The 22,161-nt window shown below is 39.8% G+C and overlaps 1 protein-coding gene across 2 annotated transcripts in view; it reads left to right on the forward strand.

The window, feature by feature from the left end:
* Positions 1-22,161, forward strand: part of spns2 (SPNS lysolipid transporter 2, sphingosine-1-phosphate) — a 75,661-nt gene that overhangs the window by 9,390 nt on the left and 44,110 nt on the right. For both annotated transcript variants that reach the window (XM_056244673.1, XM_056244681.1), the window contains exon 2: positions 10,172-10,237. In XM_056244673.1, coding sequence (XP_056100648.1) covers positions 10,172-10,237 — 66 coding nt within the window. The remainder of the gene's footprint in view (positions 1-10,171; positions 10,238-22,161) is intronic.

Consider the following 22,161-nt stretch of genomic DNA (forward strand, 5'->3'; position numbering starts at 1 on the left):
AATCTAAGACACACTGTATCTTGAAAGTGTCCTGCACTGCTCTGCATTAAACCATACCAGGAAGAAATGAGATTTATCTCTAATTCATGAAGGAGAAAGTGAGATGGATTACTGTGCTGGAGACTCTCAGCTGTTCTCAATGAGAGTGGATGAAAATAGTGCTTTGCATAGCAAGAAAATGGATGTAATAAAAGACACTGGGACAGATAAAAATGACCAGGAGGTCTGTGTGTGATTGCATCGGTGTGTGTCTGTGTATTGATTGCATAGAATAGAGGTTTCTGGGGCTACAGTCAATTACAGACTATAGCCTTTGAATACATGCCACATGTTCTGATGCTTTCTATGTTCTGATGCTTTCTATGTGTTCATCACAGGGTTATGCGACATTCAGAACTGAATTGAGAATGCCTTTTATATTTATAGTTCAGTTATAGATAGATAGATAGATAGATAGATAGATAGATAGATAGATAGATAGATAGATAGATAGATAGATAGATAGATAGATAGATAGATAGATAGATAGCTATAGTTATTACTGTCCTCTGTTGGGTTCTCTAAGGTTATGAATGCCCTATCTCTTCTGAATCCACTTTTGACCCTTTGGTATTAAGTTGGATGAAGAATCTTAGCAAGTAGCAAAGAGTCATATTTTCTTTAAAGTATAGCTATAACTGGTCTGTACAGCATAAATCAAAAGAGAAAACCGTGAAACATTTATGTGTGTAGGTTTCACTCAATTGGTCATTATAACTGGCTGAAAATGTCTTTTTTTTCACACACACATTTCTCCTACTCATCACCCTCAGCTGTCAGTTGTCTGAAGCCCATGGCCACTCACACAGAGCAGTATGGCTACAGCCTAATGCTAAATTGAGCTTGAAAGACCAGCTCTCGACAGGCCAAAGTGTGCTGAAATGCCCCATTCAATATAGCTCTCTCTTTTTCTCCCTCGTCCTCTTTTTTCTCCAGTTTTCATTTACTCAGTCTCGTGACACCTCTTGACTCTCTTCTCTCTGGTAGCTTTCACTCTAGGTTGCTCAACACTGTCTATTAGTACATTGAGAATGGCTTGGCTCGCTGTGCCGTTTGAAGCTTTATTGATTGAGCTCTTCTCCTTAGACATTTTCTGAATCAAAGAGCTTCAAAGATGTTTCGCCCAAAGACGGTGAATTTTTGTTTTTGTGCCTATACACAATTAATTGACACAAACTTTAAAAATCAATAAGTACTATGTTTTGGATTAGCATGCTGCTTTAAATATAAAATGTTTCATTGGTTAATAGATTCAGTTTACCATCTCAACATGTTTGTCAGAGGGATATGGGCTAATTAATGATGTTTCACTATAGGTATACACTTTGAATTGGATCTGCAGTAATTAAGAAAGATAATCAAGCACTTCAGCACTTTTATTCAGGACTAATTATTATTCACAGAATCGGGCACTGTTGACACCCCCCTGGGGGAGACCCACCCCACTCCTACATAGCTCTTACAGAACAAAGAGAAGAAAAGGAGAATAAGCAAAGAGGCATAGCGAGTGAGAAAAGCCAAATTAAATCTCGTTACAGGCAAAAAACAAAAAGCCCTCATAATTACAGTAATCCCTTTCTGTGTTATGTAAAAATAAAAAAATAAAAACAAAGCATCAGGATTAGGCTACAAATGAAGCTTGTCTAACGTCAGTCAGCAAAACATTAAGCCAGTTAATGGCTTTACGTCATCAGATGATGTTGGTCTTAGCGAATGTACTGTTCAAAAGTTTGGGCTTTTTTTATGTTTTTGAAAGAAGTCTCTTGGCCACCAAGGCTTCATTTATTTATTAAAAATACAGTAAAACTGGAATATTGTAAAATATTATTATAATTTAAAATAGCTGTTTTCTATTTTAATAACTTGGCAAATGCGATGGCGAAGGTTAATTTTCAGCAGCCATTACTCACAGTTCCCTAAAGAAACATTTCTTATTGTTATCAATGTTGAAAACAGTTGTGTTGCTCAATATTTTTGTGGAAACCATGAAAACATTTGATGAATAAAAGTAAAAAAAAAATAGACATTTTTATAGCATTACAAATTTATTTACTGTTTCTCACTTTTGATCAATTTAATGAATTCTTACTGAATACAAGTATTAATAAAAAAAAAAGAAGAAAATAAAATCTTACTGACCCCAAACCTTTAATTAGTAGTGTATGCTGGTGTACTGCTAACACATTTAAAGAGTTCAGTATATTCACGTAATACCACTTGCAAATTACTAGCAAATAGCTAATAATATTCATGGCTGTTACTGTAACAAAAATCACCATCCCAAATCTCGATTCACTTGGAAATACGTCAACACAGGAAAGAAAACTTTTTTTATTAGAATCTGAGAGAAGGGAAGGTAATTGAAGCTTCTGGTTGGCAGTTAACACTAGCATCCAACAGGATGGTATAAGATCAGGCTGTTTAATAAGGGTGGCCGTAATTGCACTAAATGTGATCCACAAATTTGCTCATTTAATGAAACAAGCAGCTCATTTAAAGCCTCTGTGTGAAATATCATCTATATAAATGTATAGTTAACATTACTGCGAATGTACTGTTGCTAAACATCTTTACTCACGCATCTCTCAGTGTCTGTCTTTGATGTTTAAACTGCAAAACCACTCTAGTTCTGCACCAGTGTGTAAGGAGTAAGTGTACTGATATTTATCTTCTACCACTGACCGTACGCACTCCGACAGTGATGTTGAGGATCTAAGGGGGAATCGGGCAGCCTGGGGATTTTTCTGCGCTCCATTGGATTCTGACCACTGCACATCTATACGTCTGACACATGGGCTCACACTCCAGAGGATAATTCTCTTATGAATTATTAATGCCCAAATACTAGGCTGTTTCTGCATAGCATCTCCGGACGAGCAATATTTTTATGCAATATTTAAAAGCAAGCGATGCAGTCTAGAATATCTGTGTTTTGGTGAAGAAGCCTTGCAGTGCACAGTTTATTTACACTCTCCAGGCAAGAATTTGGGTACACAGGGAATGTGTCTGGGGTTATTAGATATACATTTTCTGTGCATTTTCGATTGCATATTCATACATCATTCCATTTCTTTATGCACACACACAGACACACACACACACACACACACACACACACACACCTTAAAACCAGTCTCAGATCTGCAGTGCAGTGTACACCATGATACTCTGACAAGCAGCGCTGGCAGCCCGCCTGAGGGTGAGGCAGTAATGAGGAACTACTGGGATAAAATGGTGAGGGAATTCCAAAACACCCACACCCGCAAACGCCCGCTAAAACACACCCCCGCTCCTCTGACATCTGCATTGTGTTTATACGGACTGTGTGGTGGTTAAAAGGCTGAATGGAAAAAGCATCCGTTGCTTTGCGGGATATCGATGGACCCGGTGGTCATGGAGCTCACCAAGAAAAGACGAGCATATTTGTGGTCAGCTCTTACCCTGCCTCTGCACTCTCAAAGGTTTGGCTCGGTGTAAGAGGGCAGAAATTTTGCAGAGAAGCTGGGAAGGGTTAACATGGGAACAGTCTTTTTCTCGCTTTCGCATGTGTAACTTCTGCGAGCTAAGGTGTTGTTACATCGATTCCTGTGACACTTTAAGAAGGATCACCCCTAGCTGATGAGAGAAGCAGAGAAGGGGATGGGAAAGGAGGAAAAGAAAACAGGAGGAAGAGAGCTTCAGGATGTGTCAGCAGCCGAACAGTGTACCAGTGGTTTGGTAGAATGAAAAGAATGAGGGAGAGAACAGAGCAGAGAGGAAACATTCTCTTACCGCAAAGAGTAGCATTACACAGGATATGGAAATGTACATTTGTACTGCAGTTTCACCTACCACACACACACACACACAGAGGCAAATTTTACTATTTTCTTGCATTGTATTAAACTGCATTTCATTTAAAGGAGATGTTTTGTGTATCTATTGTATCTATTGACCATGGCAGCAGTAAATCATCAAATAGTGATCAAATGATGGAGGATAATATGCATTGTCCTTTGGATTTGATAATTTGCATAATTTCTTTAGTTAACCTGCGCTAAAACAACACGCACATGCAAACGGTGCCATCAGACGCTCAATTAATTCGAAATGATTGCCACTTTTAAATACAGTACTGCAGTGCAAAACCCTGTGACTTATTTACTAACCATCCAAAATTTACATATTTTTTTATGTAAATTGACATGCATTATGCATTTGGCAGATGCTTTTAACCAAAATGACTTGCATTGCATTCAAGTAATTTAATCAGTTCATGCATTCCCTCAAACCCATGACCTTGGCATTGGTTGCGCAATGCTTTTCTGTTTGAACCACAGGAATACATATTTATGTCTTACTATAGATTGACCATTACTTACTAAAAGTCGTCACTGTGTCTGGTGTAATTAGCTTTTTGCTAAACTACATTTAATTTAAAAGATTGTGTACATTTATGTTGATCATGGCACCAGTTCATGGCACCAAATAATGGAGAAGAACGTTATAACTTGGCATAATACAAATGTGATGTGAATGCATTTTAAAAACCTGTCTCAGGTATGTGGATTGCAGTGGTGGAGTGTGCAAGTAAACAACGCTACAGCAGACGCGGTTCATTCTCAATAAAATCTCCCCACAGAGTTCTGAATATACCAAGCTTTGCTTTCCTTCCAGTTGCCTTTCTTCTCACCTATCGTCATCTTCTCAGTTACAGTATATAGGACGGCCAGCCTCTGTTGCTATGCCTTTATCCTAACCTACTTCTCCTAGCCCTGAAATAGCACCGGGGGTTGCTCAGGTCTATCGTCTCTCTTTTGGGGATTGTAAAATGAGGTCTGTCCTACCACTCAATGATCCTCGCTTTCGTTCTCTCTCCCCAGACGGCCAGACTGTCCTCTGGGTCTATATACGGTGACGCGCCTGTGTGCAAAAATAAGAACATGTGTTGTGTTTATTAATGCAGAATCCCCACCTTAATGAGTTTTAGTGTCTAGATTCTGAGAAAAATGTTTGCCATTGTCAAAGCCTCTGACAGATGAATAGGTGATGTTTGAGTTTCAGGATTTGACCGTATTGGAATTTCAGCCGGTAAACCACTTCCTGTTCAAATGAATGGATGCTTTATATAGACTGTGTCTCACACACTCAAAAATGTGTTGGCATATCGCCAGTTCATCTCAGAGAAGGTTAGTTATCAAAACTCAGACCTCTTGGTCTTTCTTGGCTTAGATGAGCTCATACTCTTTAAGAACACACTCTACCCAAACAAGCACTTAAACTCACAGGCTGGCTTCCTCTTATCAGATCAGATAAAAGTGGGTCCAAACAATGTATGTCAAAGATAGCATCACACGGTTTGTGTAAATCAAATGCAGGAGCTTCAGCTTCCAGGATCCATTAAACAGCTTCACTTGAATGAACTCCCCTGAGATTTGAAATAGCACTAGACACATTAACAGAACTGATTTGCTCATCCTCATCCACCGAGCTTTCTTCAAACATGCTATTGGTCAGTCCACTGGTCAATGTCCAATGGGTCTCCTGGGGACATCACTATGAAAGCATTATACCAAAAAGGAGCATTCATATGCACTGCATCTTACGCAATAGCATCAACATTAGCATATCGCCATTTCACTGCACCAATCAGCTGATAAGATGGAGACCTACATGAACGGGTCAATGTTTAATTAGCATTTGGGATAATGAAACTAGTGTGCTAGAAAACAAAAGACGCTCTTTCTCACACCACAATCTGTTTGCATTGCAGTTTTACTGTGTGATTTGTGAGCAGTTGTTTATTTGAATTTGAATTAGTGGGTTTCATTTATTTAATTTCTAATCCATGAGTCCATGACTTCATTGATATTAAATGGAATTTGCAAAATGAGCATTAGGGGCTTTTGCATTAATTATCTTTTAAACTAGTGTTAAATAACAATAACTTACATCATACAGAGTATCTACCCTGCAGTATCATTCGTTCTATCATCAACACATTATATTTCAAAATTATTAATGTAGAATATAATTATTAATTACGCACGCACGCACGCACAATGAACTAGTTATTCTGTTAGAATATTCTTCTGTGGAACTTGTCTAATATTTAATGCTTTGTGCATTTGAATAGGTGGAGTGTAAAACATACTTTAAATGGCGGCATGCCTTATATAAATTCAAAACGTTTCCTTTTTTTCCACTCAGATGTCCCCACACGAATGAAGGTTTGGTCAGGACAAATTTGTCCCCAAATAAAAAACTGCCTCCATAAGTACATTTATCTGTTATCAGGTAAAACAAGTTTATTTATTTTAGATGATCAGATTTCTTTATTTTGAAAAATGATTATCAGCCAATCTTATGTGGCGTTATGCTGTAACACTCTGTTCAATGGCTGTTGCTCTTCAGAGATGTGTTTTGCATGCAATAGATCAACAGGCAGGACAACATTCTTTTGCCTCTTAGTATCTGTTGCAGTTTCTACATTTTAGTAAATCAAAGTGCATTGCAAGTGACCCTATATCAGCCAAACCTGACAGATCTTTTCCATGTAAGAAGATTCAGATAAAGTTTTGCTAAGCAAGATTACCGTAAATGTGTGTTCCTTTTTCCATCTTAGTCAGTCTGATCTGACCACTTGCCAGCCGACCTTTCCCTCCTCAGTGTGTGCGCCCTTGCCGTGTTACTATGGCAACACCTCAGGGCTGGCGGCATCAAGGCGGACACTAGAAGGTTGATGATTCTACTGGTGCCATTTGGGGCATTTGCATCACCTTGTGTGGCATTGCCTACCGTTTTACAGTATGATGCAAGATGAAGTCAGAGCTGCTGCACCTCAGATGCTTAAAGACAGCTCTCTCTGAAACGTTTCAAGGTGTTGCCATGTTTTCCCTGAGCCGTGTATCTTTATCCGAGAGCCAGAAGAGAAGATAGAGAGAGAAGAATTTAGGGCAAATCTCACACGGGCGGTTTCGCCTGCCAAACACAGAACATAATTCACTAATATGACAGTTGCTCTAATAGTTCAGTGTTACGTTGTGCACACACTGACCTACTAGTACCAGTCTCTTCCAGTTACCATTCTTTCCTTTATAATGTTAAATAAGGACATACTTCCCAAATTTAATCAATCATATTTTCAAACAAGTCATCAGTTTGCATCAGTTGTGCCTGTGGGAGTTTTGGTGGGAAGAGCTTGGTGGTTGAGGTCTTTGGCAGGCGTGAGGGTGGGCAGGTGCAGTCTCGGTTGAAAGAGGAGAAACGCAGCACCATCTGGCACAGGGATCCCCGTCCCAGTGGGAGGAGAGGGAGAGACGGAGGGATTGAGGGATGGGGGGGCAACGGAGGAGTGTGACCAAGGTAATTAGTACACCGCCTCAGATTAGACTAATGGAAAGAGGGCGGGACCACCCGCTTCTGAGCATGGAGAAGGACAGGGGAAGCCAACGCCTCCGTATCCAAACTAGGCTCACTGGAAAAGCGCGCCTCTTCCTATATTTTTTGCAAAACTTCAAAAACGTGCCTATCCATACAATTCCCACTAGAGATTAACACTAGAACACCAACTTTTATTACTCTTCACACAAATTATCATTAATAAAACTTAATTTCACACAGTTCCTTGCACAATATGTTATGGACTCAAAACACTTTTACCATATGCATGATTTGTACACTAATACATTTGAATCACATAACCTGATCCAAATCTATGGCTTTAGCAAACTGACGTAGCAAACCATAGACTGTAAAAAAGATGGACGACGCACCTTCACTCTCTTCCATTATAGAAAAATGAAGCCGCCAATGTCCCAATATGGCGCTGACATATTGGGCCAATTCGGGACCCTGCGCAGTAGTGAGCTTGAAGTGGAGCCGCGGTATCAAGGCCCCGCCCACACTCCCGCAGAATCGGTTAGTACAGTTTACTGCTTAACAACTCATTATGTCGGTGTGAAATAAACAGCTATGGAAATGTAGAAATTAAAGTTAAAACTCCAATTTCCTCACGAAAATCCAGAAAAAGTTGCTAATTCAGTGACTACTTTGCTCAGAGACGTCGTCAATCTCAGCTGTCAATCATGACGTCAACCCCCTTTATAAAATGATAAAAATGACCTAATATGACCACAAAAAAAAAACTAACATACTTTTAGTGCCAGTCACTGGAGATTTTGGACACTGGAAAGTGCCGCAAAATATGCAAGAAGCAACGCAATAGACTTTTGCAGAAATGTTGCCAAAGGGGACATTTTTCATTTTTCCAATGAGCCCGGGCTTCCCATATCTGCTAAATCAAGATGTTTTGCTAGGAACTGAAAAGAAGCAAGACAGGAATTTATTGTTCATAATAGATATAAAAAAAGATTTAGGAATCTCAATCATTTAACAACACATTTGCATGTTCGTGGTTATCTTATGTCAATTCATTTAATTCAGTGTTTTTTTTAATGATTTCTTAATTTTAATTTTATATTTTTATATGCTTTAATTAATTATTAGCTTTCCATAAACCCACTAACCCCTGTTATTAAATTATTCGTTTTTTGAGTGAGCGTTACATGATGACAAAGGTTATCTAAATCTCAACAACTAATGATTTCAATCAATTCAATAGTAAAAATGTTTAATCTGACAATATCATGTTGCTCTATGGTTTATTGCTGTAGTTATGTGTGTGTTGGCCAGGAATCTAAAGGGCTCTTGATCAGGGCATAACTCCCTTTTTAGTGTAATTGCAGCTTTCGTGTTGCTGCCTTCAAATCATCAGTCTCTCATCTCCACATTCCTTCTTTCTGATCGCTTTAAAGTAAAAAAGAGCTCTTTAAGTGTCTAACTCAGACATATGCTTTGATCTTCCATTTGTGAAAAGCTCACAGCATTCAGACACTTCTAAATGCAGGGTAGGCTGTAAACAGGGTCTGTGACTGACAGCCAATGAAATTAGACAAGAGCGATAGAGATCCAACATCCTTGACGTTATCTCTGAAGTTACATCTTTCTAAGTCACTGAACAGTCTTGTACGAACAGAGGCAAAGAGAAAGACATCCGCTTCACCGGCTTCCCGCGATTCACACGCACCCAGATCAAACACCCAATGCTGTAGAAGCGTCTCTTAATTATCTTCTCAGCGCTGCCTGGATAATTACGTCATGCTTTTTGAGGTCTTACAAACACTACACATAACACAGGAGTGGCTGTGAGAAATAAAAATAGCTATTTGTTTCTGTTGCTGTGGTGGCTTTAGTCATCTTCGAGTTTCGTCTCGATCACTTCGCGGTTTCCCGTCGCCACCCGTTTTGACTTGTCACTGGCACGTTGTAGCAAAGACGTACTGAGAAGGAGCACTTTGGCAGGTGCAGGCTTGTCCTCACATAGTGACATATGTAACATTCCTGTCACACGAGTCACGGCACCTGCTCGCATTCCAGTGCAGCCAGTGTCTCTTTCTTTACTGTCTGCAACTCATTCACACTCTTTCGTTCTCTTGTCTTTTTTTATTCTGAGGACATGCCTTTGTTACGCTTCAACAGGACATTTCATTTTTATTTTATATTAGAGCATATTTTATTTATCTTTTATTCGATATTAGAATATATGTTCGTTTTTATTTTCTTATATATTTCTATTTTCTAATATTTTATTAGATTTATATTTATATTTAATATAATCTTTATCAAATGTCAAAATTAATATCCATTTTTGCGTACTGTACATTTTTAATGTTTAGATGCACCTCAGCTGGGGTTTTTTCAGTGGTTTATTTTTCATTTATGTAAAATAGCATTGAAGTTTCATTTTGGCTATTTATTGCCACTATTAACTTGAAAGGAATTATCAGCTTATCGTTATGGCCTGTAATATCAGAGCATCCCTAATTTTGATGAAATATTACACCTCAAACAGCCCAGAGTAGAAGTGAGTGTGTTCATCCATAAGCCTATGATTGTTCTGTTTTTGAGGATCACATGAAAATGTATTGAGAAACACCTGTCAATATTTTTAATTCTTTAAATTGCTTAGCACAAAAGATGCCCGAAAGTTCATTCGGTAATTATTTCTCCAAAAAGAGACTCAAATGCTCTACTCAACTCAAATTTACATCAGTGCACAAATTCTAATCTCTCCCTGTCTCTGTTTTTTTAGGTGTCCTTCTTGACATACAGAAACACTTCGATGTTGGTGACAGCGGAGCAGGCTTGTTGCAAACAGGTTAGTCTCTCGTAATCCCATAATTAAGTGGTTTTGCAATCATGCAGCGTGAACATGCAGACTCACTGACAAATATCACTGAGGTGGAAGAGCAGACTAAAATCCATTAAGCTCCTTGCAGCCGGAGTGACAGGGATAACAAAGGAGTGGAGAAAAAAAAAAAAACTATGGATGCGGTGGTCCAGCAACACCTCCTTCCTCACCAAAGCCAGTGTAATTGACTGAGCTTGAAGCACTTGTTTGGGTTTAACAAAGCAGAGGAGTGCCACAGTTGTTTGGATTAGATGGAGACCCACCCGTTATTCAACAGTGCAAGGACATTACATAGATTTTCCAATATTTATATTAAGGAAAAAGACCACAGTATATGGTTCAGTAAAACTGTTCAGGGGAAGCTGTAAATGAGTGTTTTTTTTTAGCCTGGTTGTTACAGGAAACTGTAATAGTACTGCAGTGGATGCCCAACAGTGCAAGTCCACTCTATGGTTCCTTTTAATGGGAGGAAAAGACTAGTTTGTTCTGGAAAACACACAGAGCTGTTGTTAGCTCAGCGATGCATGCGGTATTTGCTAACGTTTATAACAGCTAAAATTAAAAAATGACTAATAATCGTCCACTCATTATATGCAGAAGACAGTGATGTGTAGCAAATGATGACATCATTAAAGGTTATTTGTGGTTGGTGAGGAATCAGTGGATGTATACGGAGAGAGGTGAATGAGAGGTTTCAGTGTTCAAACGGCAGGCTTGCGCTTGGTCAGGTGGGGTTTTTTTTGGAGGCTGTTAGGTTGGGCTTCCTGAACTGGGCTGGGTCCACGTCAAATGGCTTTTGTGAAGGAGAGTCACTGTGTGGAGGTCCTAGTGGAGTGCTTAGCGGGTGTCTGAACGCTAGAACACACAAACTATACTCGTGTGCATATTCACACACCAGAGTGTGCACACAGAGACGCGTCAGACACGTCACATGCAGTGGCAAGAATATACAAGCACAAATGCTCACACACAAATGCTCACACACACATGCTCACACACACACGCTCACACACACGCACGCACGCGCACGCGCACGCGCACACACACACACACACAGACACAGAGGCTCATTGAGCAGTAGCATAGTCGGGGATGTCTGGGATTCAGATCCAGCTCAATGTTTATCTATTGCCTCCATTCATTTGGTTTAAAAAATATTAGAATAACTGGCACATAGAGACCTCAGCACATAAATCTTTCCGTATTTAAGAGTGGGATGTTTTGATTCTGGGTAAAATCATTCTAAAAATCCACACCTCTTAAAACAAGATTAATTTACTTGAGAAGAACCATTACAGTTTTTTTATTTTAACAGAACAAATGAATAATACATATAATATATTTTGATTTATATTATTATGTTTATACACTACCTTTCAAAAGTTTGGAGCTGTTAAGATTTTCCATGTTTTTGAAATAATGCTCATAGGCTGCATTTATTTTTTGAATCAAAAATACAGTAAAAACTTATTTTATTAAACTTTTTCTTTTAAGCATGTTTTGATATCTAAATTTAATTTTAGTTTTTCGTTTTAGCTTAAATTTAGTCAAAATAGTGTATAGAAAAGAGGGGGAAAGGTGAAATACAACTTTGTTGGTACTTTGAGACTTTCTAAATGAGACCTCCAGCTCTATTCAGCTCAATTATATTATATAACTGCCTGCAGAGATGAGTGAGATGTACACAGAAAACTTTCATTTAAAAGGCAGTTAGAAAGAATTCTGTTTTTGCTTAGCTGACCAATTTAGACTGTACTGCCACTCACTGAAGAAAATGTGTTTTTGATTAGTCTGTAATTGGTTGCAAATAAACATTACAATTCTGCTTGGCTCAGGCTAACCATGAAGTAAACGACTGGTTGGAAACTTTCTATAGGTTGATTCTCAACAGGGAATTGGTGCTTCTTTTCATGCTTTGACAGCATGGCAGCCAATTATTGTTCTATATGCTACAAGAGGGATGGCACCTCTCATGCTGTGACACTGTCTCAAGATTCTCTCTAACTAGGGGTTAAATTTGTTAAGGGCGGGGAGCCCAAAAATCTGTCAAGATACAGCCCCACCAAAACAAACAAATACATGTACAATAGGTTTTTTTTTTTTTTTTTTTTTGCTAAATTTAGGTGGAATACCTCAAACAAAATCAGGACTGGAGCATTAAGAAAATGGAGTGATGGAACTATTGCCATCTAGACATTACTGGTCGAGTTTTCTTATATTGTTTTAGCAGGTATTTTTTGTTAAGCACATACAGATATATGATTGCCTTTGTATTATATAACAAAATATCAAAGCAAACCACATCCTGAACTATATCCTATGCCACCCAGAAAAATATGAGCAGGGAAAAGTCCCTTTGTTAAGCAGTGCATGTGGTCAGTGTTTAGATTTTAGGGAAAGTGTCTGTGGTAGGTTTAGTTTGGCCTCTGATCCAAGTCTGACCTCATTCTTCACACAATGCAACGAAATTTCAGATGCTCTGGTCACTGGCTGAGAACCTCAGTGTGAAAAGTTGGTTGAAGGGATGGCGTGAGATCAACTGGAGTGCAACCTATTGTGATAGGTGTGACCAGTGTGTGTTTAACTGACCTTGATGAAAAAGTGAAAGCTTTTTTTTAATGATTAAAAAATGATAAGTAAATGATTTTTATGTACATTTACTGTGAAATAAGATAGAAGCCGGCATCGATCCCAGCATCAATCCCGGGACGTGTTTGCGTTCACACAGAAGGCACTCTTGCAATTTTATGGCAATTTCTCCGGATCAACACGCTGTGTGAAAGGGGCTTTAGAGACATACACACATCTGTTAGTTTGACCGAGGAGCTAGCCTTCCCAAAATCTACAGACTATGGCAGTATGTCTTAAAGTGCACATAGCATGAAGAGATGTAGAGATTAATGTCTAAAGGAATGTCTTGAGAATAGCTGACTAAGGCAGTCTACCATAAAACAGGAGGTGAAATACAGTGACAGTTTGGGAGGAGGAAGCTTTTCATAATATAATTAAACTCAAAGGCCAATTCTACAAGAGTCGATCTGTCATGACGTTGTGCCATTGTCATGACAAAAGGAAGTAAATATACAGTAAATCAGTGAATGATGGCCTGTGGGAAGACTGGAGTATCCAGTACCACATGAGGTCATATACCGCAAGCCTTAGCTCAACACAGGGTGATTCAGGCCTCATGTATCAATTGATCTATTGTGGTGAGTACCAAATCACTTATATAACAAATCGAGTAGATGAAAGATTCAGTTCCTGAAAACTCCCTGCAAAAATATTTCATAGATGTAAAATATTGGTTATATGATACATGTCTGGTTTGTGTCCTTCAAGTGATGCCCAGTGTCATATTTCCAGACAAATGTGTGTCTATACTTGATATTGACACATAGGCCCCTTACATGTAACCTTATCAGGGCAATATTGACTTTACCGGGCTTTACACGATGTGCTTTTGCCTGTGGCTCTCATACCTGTCAATCACCTCCATATCAACAAAGACAAACCTTCTAGATCTGATCCCACTCACAATGCTCTCTCATGCTTCATTTCTTTTGCCTTGCTGAGTTTTAACCAAAACCTTTATCAGACTAAGATATTAATTTCAGATTAGTGGGAAAGAGCAATTATTGTTGACACAAAAAAAGAATGGACTGTTTGCTAGCCACAATACCTGCAGGCGGTCCTGGGTGTCTGCAAGATAGAAGAAATAATGAAGATGGAATGAGGAAAGAAGAGAGGGTTAACTTGGATGTTATTACTGTCCCGAGGGCCTCCTCCTGCTCTTTTGTTTGGTAGGTGACATTGGCATTTTAAGGGTGGGTGCGGGGAATCTGGATGGCCTCTCTGCATCCAAAAGAGAAATATTTGCTGAAGATGGATGAATGGAGATGAGCTTTAGGCAGGTGAATGTTAAAATTTCCAGTGGGTTAGTGACGCAGCGGTGGGTGGTCTTACACTGTCTAAAACCAGCACTGATTTTTAATACTCAAAAGGTTTGCACTTGTTTTGAGGGCAATAATAAGAAACTAAATAATAATAAAACATATGTTTTGAGTCTGACAGTGGAAAACGTGCCACCACATTAATCACTTGATTAGGGGTGCATTTCCCAAAAGCATCTTTATCCAACTATGGTCGCAAGTTCCCTCGTTATCAACATAGTTGAATGATTTTGCATTTCCCGAAACCATAATTCCTACGAACATTCACAAACAACCTCGCAAACTTACATAGTAGGAACTGACTGACTGAATGAACCGTATGTATACGGGAGTAAAGTATATGCCAAATACTGCATGCTAACATGATTAAAAAAAAATGCTTTCTGTTGGTAATTTCAATTAACTATAATAATATTAAATACATGAATTGCTATATCAAAGATATTAATTAGCTGAAGATCTTACTTCACCTGCACACGTGTTTCCTCTCGAGTTGTGGTTAGAAGCATAGTTTCTAGATTGCATGACATGTGAACTTAATAAATCCTTATCTTGAGCAAAATAAGCAAGCTGACATTCAATACAACCTGTGTCTTTTATTTAGAATACATACAAATATCATTTACGTCTTTGAGGTTGTCAAGAGATTTAAAGCACCGTTTTTGAAGACTGTGCGTGCGAACGTGCTCTGTAAGAACGAGCCTATGATTGAATCTGGAAATAAAGCGAAATAACTGAGAAAAATTTGAAATATTCCTCAGATGCCATGTCTGTAATTTATATCAAAACATCTAGCATTAATTCAATCTCAAACAGTTTCATTAAAATAAGTTATTACTCCACCATGTGCGTGATGTCATAAACCAACGTGGTTGAACGACCACTTTGCGACAATATGGTTTCGGGAAACAGTCGTGACTAGCTAGTTGATTTCTTCAACGATGCATCGTACTATCGTAGTGAAGCATCGAGTTACGTCGTTGTACGGGAAACGCACCCATGTATGGGAATTGCATCCTTGGCTGGTTGCTATGCAGTTACCAAAGGGGTTGCACAATGATGATTGCACAATTTGGGTGAAAATTTTATTGTGAATTGTCTGTTTGTAAAGATTGCGATTTAAAATACGATAACAAAAGTTTCAGGGTGTATTCACACCTGCCTTGTTTGGTTTCGATTGAATCAAACTCTAGTTCGTTTCCCCCCTTGGTGCGGACCTTTTGGGCAGGTGTGAATACAGCAATCGAACTCGGGTGCGGACCAAACAACCGAACCGAGACCCAGCTGAAGAGATGGTCTCGGTACGGTTCCAAACGAACTCTGGTACGGTTCGTTTACGGTGTGAACATGAACCGACCCAATTGCAAGAAAGCACTGCGCCTTTGAGTTAACAGGCTTCCGTAGTCGGAGTTGCGTTATGGGAAAGTGATCTGTTGTAGCCTACTACATTACATCTGTTGCGCGTCTTTCTGCGCGTCGTGTGTGCATCATTGGAATGGAATGAATGAGTGTGTGCATCAGGACATTCACATACAGAGCGTTCTCTTTAGTCTAATCGCGCATAGATGCAAAAAAAAAAAGCATTTGCAGTTCATATAATGTAACGATAGTTACAATACAAGGATGATGCTGCGTTAATTTACGTTAAGCCTTTTTTGCACTTCCTGATTTCCCTACTTGAGAATCCTTGTCCAATGAATGGACGACCTTAGCACACGTGTGGTTTTGTTTACAAATTTTGGTTCACTTGCAAAAAGAGCAGTGTGAAAGCAAACCGTACCAAAAAAAAAAAAAAAAAAAAAATTATTTGGTCCGTACCAAAGCAAGTGAACTATCGGACTTTCCTGGTGTGAATACACCCTCAGGTTTGCTTTGCTTGTTTGTAGGTATAATTGCACGCTTTGGCCAAATATTTTGTGATTATATATCAATATGACTATAAAATAATAATTAATATTAGTAGTAGTAGTAGTAATAGCAGTAGTAAATAAAACACAAACTAAAAACAACAAAAAATTATAATACTCTTTTTACAGTACAACTGTAAAACTACAATACCAATATTTACGGCTGTCATAATTACTTAATTACCATCAAGCTTTAATGTTGGTGAGAAAACTGCAGGGAGCCATTAAAGCTTCTCTTTTGTTGACAGTAGCAGGTTTATGAGCGCTTCTCATAACAAGTTTTGAAAGATGGTTGACGCATGCTGTGCACAAGTCATATTTCGATTTCTGCTTTATTTTAATTAATCGTACAGCCCTAGTTCAGACTAGTGGTTGTTAGTGTTTGGCTACAGGCCCAGGTCAAAACAGCCCAACCCAAGTATCAGTGATATGTATCCATATATAAGAAGGCCTTTTTCAATAAAAATTTTTTTTTCATTCTGGTTTTTTTCAAATATTCTAAGTCCAGTCTCTTAGAAAAGTAATAGCAAACATCTCAATCAGATGCATGAATTGAGGTATCTTGTCCAAACTTTATTAGGCCTACTCAAGGTTATGGATTTTTAGTATGAGTATGAGCAATAGTAACTAATATTCATTTTCATGACTGTTACGATCTTTTAAAGTCTAGGAGATGTTACGCAACATTTGTTTTATTAGCACTGCTGATGGAGGAATACGGTGGAGAGAAAACCATGACAGACTCAACTTGAAGAGAAACAAACTGGATTTTATTGTCACAAAGCCGAAGCCACTAGTTCCAGTTTGGAAAAATGAGTGTGCTATTTACAATGTTTACAAATATTAAATAATAAGGGAAGAGAACCAAAAAGTGGCGCCAAAGAAAAGAACAGAATATAACAAAACAATCCTTATACTACACCTAATCCTAACCAAAGAAAAAGGTGAAAAGAAAACCGAATTCTTCGGTGCATCCGGCACCTAAATAAGCTAACTACTAAAACAAAACATACACAGAGTGGCGCTCACTCCTAACCTAGTGTATCTAACAAATAAACACTACGGGCATTATGTATACCGCGGCATACTGACCTGTCGTTCTCTTTCCCAGAGAGAGAGTCGAATTACAGGACCCCACAGCGTCACACTGGGATACACATTGAAACTATGATCTCTACAACTAAAACATACTGAATATCAAGGTACAGATAAACAAAGCATACAGCACCCAACTCATTCCACTACAAAGAGCCAGACATCACTATATGAATCTCCAGTCACAGGTTTAGTAACCTCACAACGCTACACGAGCTCATGGCCGCTTCCGAGAGATCGAATGAATGAAAACGCCATCCTTTTGAACCCAGCTGGTCAACTCTGATTGGCTCCCGGGCGCCGCCCCAACGATGAGTGACGTCCCGCTAGGCCAATCACAGCAGCCTGCCAGCCAAGAGTGAGCTAGAAACAGAAACAGATAATGAGCATATACTATCAACACGTGCGAAGTATACCAACGTGCACAGACTAGTGAAAACAAAACAAACCCCCACGTGGAACGTAACACTTCCCCCCCTAAGAATCAACTATATGGATTAACTCAACAAATAGTTGATCAAATGCATTCGCTCAAATGCCACCATAGGCAGCTCTAGACAGTGCGTCGGCTATTATATTATCGACACCTTTTTTATGCTTAATCACCAAGTTGTAACCCTGTACAATCAGAGACCAGCGCATCAAACGCTGATTCTGATTATACATGCGTGATAAAAAAACTAAAGGGTTATGGTCAGTAAATACGGTGACCGGAATGCTACTCGATCCGACATACACATCGAAATATTGAAGTGACATTAAAAGTGCTAATGCCTCCTTCTCGATCGTTGAATAATTCAACTGGTGTTTGTTGAACTTACGTGAGAAATAACAGACCGGATGATCAATTCCATCCTCACCCGTCTGAATCAATACAGATCCAGCACCAACAGAACTCGCATCTACATCAAGTTTAAAAGCAGTGTCGTAATTTGGTGCGGCTAAAACAGGTGTATTACACAAAAGATCCTTGATCGTACTAAAAGCATGTTGACAATCATCAGACCATAGAAACGCACGGGATGGACTAAGAAGCGCAGTTAATGGATGTGCAATTGTCGAAAAGTTTCTACAGAAGCCACGATAATAGCCAGCCATCCCTAAAAATCGACGGAGCTCTCGTCGAGTGGTTGGCGCAGGAAATTCAGCTATAGCCGTAACTTTCGCTTCTAACGGGCGCACCTCCCCTTGACCGACTTCCTTCCCGAGATACGTAATAGTGGCCTGCCCAAACTCACATTTGGCTAAATTTAAAGTCAACGAAGCTTTCTCCAAACGCTCGAAAACTGTTCGCAATGACGAAATGTGTTCTATCCAATCGGTCGAGTAAACTACTAAATCATCTAAGTAGGCATTACACTTAGGCACTCCAGACAACACGATGTTAATAAGCCGCTGAAAAGTAGCCGGAGCGTTACGCATACCGAAAGCCATTACCGAGTACTGAAGAAAGCTATCAGGGGTAACAAATGCAGAAATGTCAGAAGCACGACTCGTAAGAGGCACTTGCCAGTAGCCTTTTAACAAGTCTAACTTACTGACATAACAGGCTGAACCGAGGTTGTCAACACAATCTTCCATGCGCGGTAAAGGAAAACAGTCGGGCACCGTCACCGCATTTATCTTTCGGTAATCAGTACAAAATCGCGCTGTGCCATCACTCTTCGGCACTAATAAGCATGGAGAACTCCAGGGACTACAGCTGAACCGAGCAAGTCCATGCTCTACTAGATACTCAACCTCATTTCGCATCACATCTCTTTTCGCTGCATTTGCGCGGTATGCATGCTGTTTAATCGGGGTAGCATCACCCACATTAATGTCGTGCTCCAAAACTGTAGTGCGAGAAGGTACATCATTAAACAAAGCAGGAAAATCATCAATCAACTGCATAATATCACATCCTTGTTGTTCAGATAAATGAGATACATGAGATGTAAGATCAGACAATACCTCAGAATTCTTAAGTCGAGCACATTGTTGATGTGTGTGACGAAGAACGACTCCATCATCCTCCGGATCAGTGATCTCGACAGCAGCACAAGTGAACACAGGAGATGACACAGGAGATAACACAGGAGCAATGATTTCTTCTGCAAGTGACACATTCTGAACAGCTTCCCTACTGTAAAAAGTCTTTAACATATTCACGTGACACACTCGAGTCTTCCTTTTTCTATCTGGAGTTCCAATTACATAATCTGTAGTACTAAGTTTTCTTACCACCTCGTATGGTCCAGAAAACCGCGCTGATAAAGCAGACCCTACCATAGGCAGCAACACCAACACTTGATCGCCCTTATTAAAGGTACGCTGTACAGATTTACGATCATAGAGACTCTTCATTTTACCCTGAGCCACTTCAAGTGACTCTCTTGCCACGGAACAAGCTTGATGCAAGCGCTCACGGAACTTACTCACGTAATCCAGCACGTTCATTTTCGGGCTAGACTCAACAGATAATAGATTCTCTTTAAGCATTTTCAAAGGTCCTCTGACAGTGTGTCCGAATACTAGTTCAGCAGGACTGAATCCAAGGCTTTCTTGAACTGCTTCTCTGATCGCGAATAAAAGCAATGGTACCCCCTCATCCCACTCTTTCCCTGTTTCCATACAGTACTTTCTAAGCATTGACTTTAACGTTTGATGGAAACGTTCGAGTGCCCCCTGACTCTCCGCGTGATATGCACTTGCTACCCTATGGGAAATATTTAAACTCGACAACACTTGAGAAAAGATTTTTGAAAGAAAATTGGTGCCTTGATCTGTCTGCACAATTTTTGGTAAACCAAACGTAGAAAAAAACTTAACAAGTGCTCTAGTTACGACAGGTGCCGTGATCTTTCTCAATGGGATCGCCTCAGGAAATCTAGTGGCAGTACACATTACGGTCAATAAAAACTGATTACCGGTCTTAGATCTAGGCAAAGGGCCGACACAATCGACGATAACGTGCTCAAACGGTTCTCCCAACACTGGAATAGGAACAAGTGGAGCACACGGAATGACTTGATTCGGTTTGCCAGCGATCTGACAAGTGCGGCAAGTGCGACAAAATTGTGTGACATCAGTTTTTATTCTAGGCCAAAAGAAATGTCTCAAAATTCGGTGATAAGTTTTTTTAATTCCTAGATGTCCCGACAGGTCGTGATCGTGAGCTAAAGATAGAACTTGCTGTCGGTAAAATGAGGGAATCACGATCTGATACACACTACTCCATTCAGCATCTCCAGTCTCCGAACACCATTTACGCATCAATAAATCGTCCTCAACGAAATATGCAGTTTTTCTCTCTTGAGCTTTCTCTGTGGAAACAGCAGCAGCAAAGCACTTCTGGAGACTTTTATCCTGTTTCTGAGCAACAATAAGTCTCTCGCGCGTCACGCGCAGCTTTACACTCATAGTATCTGGAACATGCGCATTCTCAACAGCTTTAACGTCATCAGATACAACATCACTGATAAAAATAGGTGCGATAAAAGATGTAGCCAAATCATCAGCATCCGCTTTACGAGCTTGAGCCCGCGTCACTACACAAGTTGAAAATGTTTCTGGATATGACTGGGATAACTCATCAGGCTGTTCGAGCGCCACTGGTTTGTCGAAGACTTCCAGCAAAGGCATAATTTTTCCACCGGCTAAATCATTGCCCAAAATAATTTGTACCCCACTCACCGGTAAACGTTCACGAACAGCTAATTTCACAAAACCCGTACATAGTTCTGATTCTAAGTGAATCTGATGCAACGGAGCTTGAACGAGACCCATCTCTATGCCCTGTACTAGAACATGACTGCCACAAAAAGTTTGCTCCGAGAACGGCAGTACATCAGCACTAATAAAGGACTGCATGGCCCCAGTATCACGGAGCATCTGAACTCTTACCCGTTCCTCAGAATTTCCCGCAACGGAAATTAACCCTTCCAACAGAAAAGGTACGTAACTGGAATCAGGCTTGTCGTTACACTCAATTTTTTTAGAATCAATCCGTTTCACAAAACCAGCACTCTTAGGTACAGAACTTGACTGTTTTCGTTTCAGTACAAAACAATCGGCAATTAAATGGCCAGGTTTGTGACAATAAAAACATTCTCGATCTTCCTTTGATTTTGGAGTACCTGATTTTGGTCGAGATGGACTACTCGAGCTCACTTGAACAGCAGCTTTCTCAAAACGCGCAGCAGCAAACACATTTTTATGCGTCAATGAAAACTCATCTGCCAGAACGGAGGCCTGAGACAAAGACGTCACTTTTTGTTCATTCAAGTAAACGACAACACGTTCAGGAATACAATTCTTAAATTCTTCCAAAAGAATTAACTCCCGCACGTCTTTTAAATCATTCACTTTACTAGATGTACACCACTTGTCAAACAAAGTGCCTTTCTCCCTTGCAAATTCAACAAAAGTCTGACTAGAATTTTTCTTATGACCCCTAAAACGCTGTCTATAAGCTTCAGGCACCAGCTCATATGCACGCAAAATCGCAGCTTTCACTACTTCATAATTCACGCTATCCGCTAAGGACAACGTAGCACAAACATCTTGAGCTTTACCGGTCAGCTTGCACTGCAACAGCAAAGGCCAAACCTCTTTAGGCCAATGGAGTGTGGAAGCAATCCTCTCAAACACACTAAAATATGAGTCAACTTCTGTTTCTCGAAACTGCGGCACAAGGGAAATATGCTTACTGACCTCAAAGGTGGTTCTCACCGGCCCAGCCCCTGCCGAAGCATCAGCGGGCGGTAAAGGTTGCACAACTGGAACAGGTGTTACTTTGGCTGCATTCAATTCAAGTTCACGCAGCTTAATCTGCGTCTCCGCCTCGATTTCAAGTCTGCGGACTTCCAGTCGAAAATCCAAATCCGCTCGACGGACTTCTGCCCGTTCGCGTATCTCCATCTGGAGTCGCGCTATACGAACCTTCAGTCGCGCATCA

This window comes from Rhinichthys klamathensis, unplaced genomic scaffold, assembly GCF_029890125.1.
Source record: "Rhinichthys klamathensis goyatoka isolate OS25496 unplaced genomic scaffold, OSU_Roscu_1.1 h1tg000028l_1, whole genome shotgun sequence".
Taxonomy (NCBI): Eukaryota; Metazoa; Chordata; class Actinopteri; order Cypriniformes; family Leuciscidae; genus Rhinichthys; species Rhinichthys klamathensis.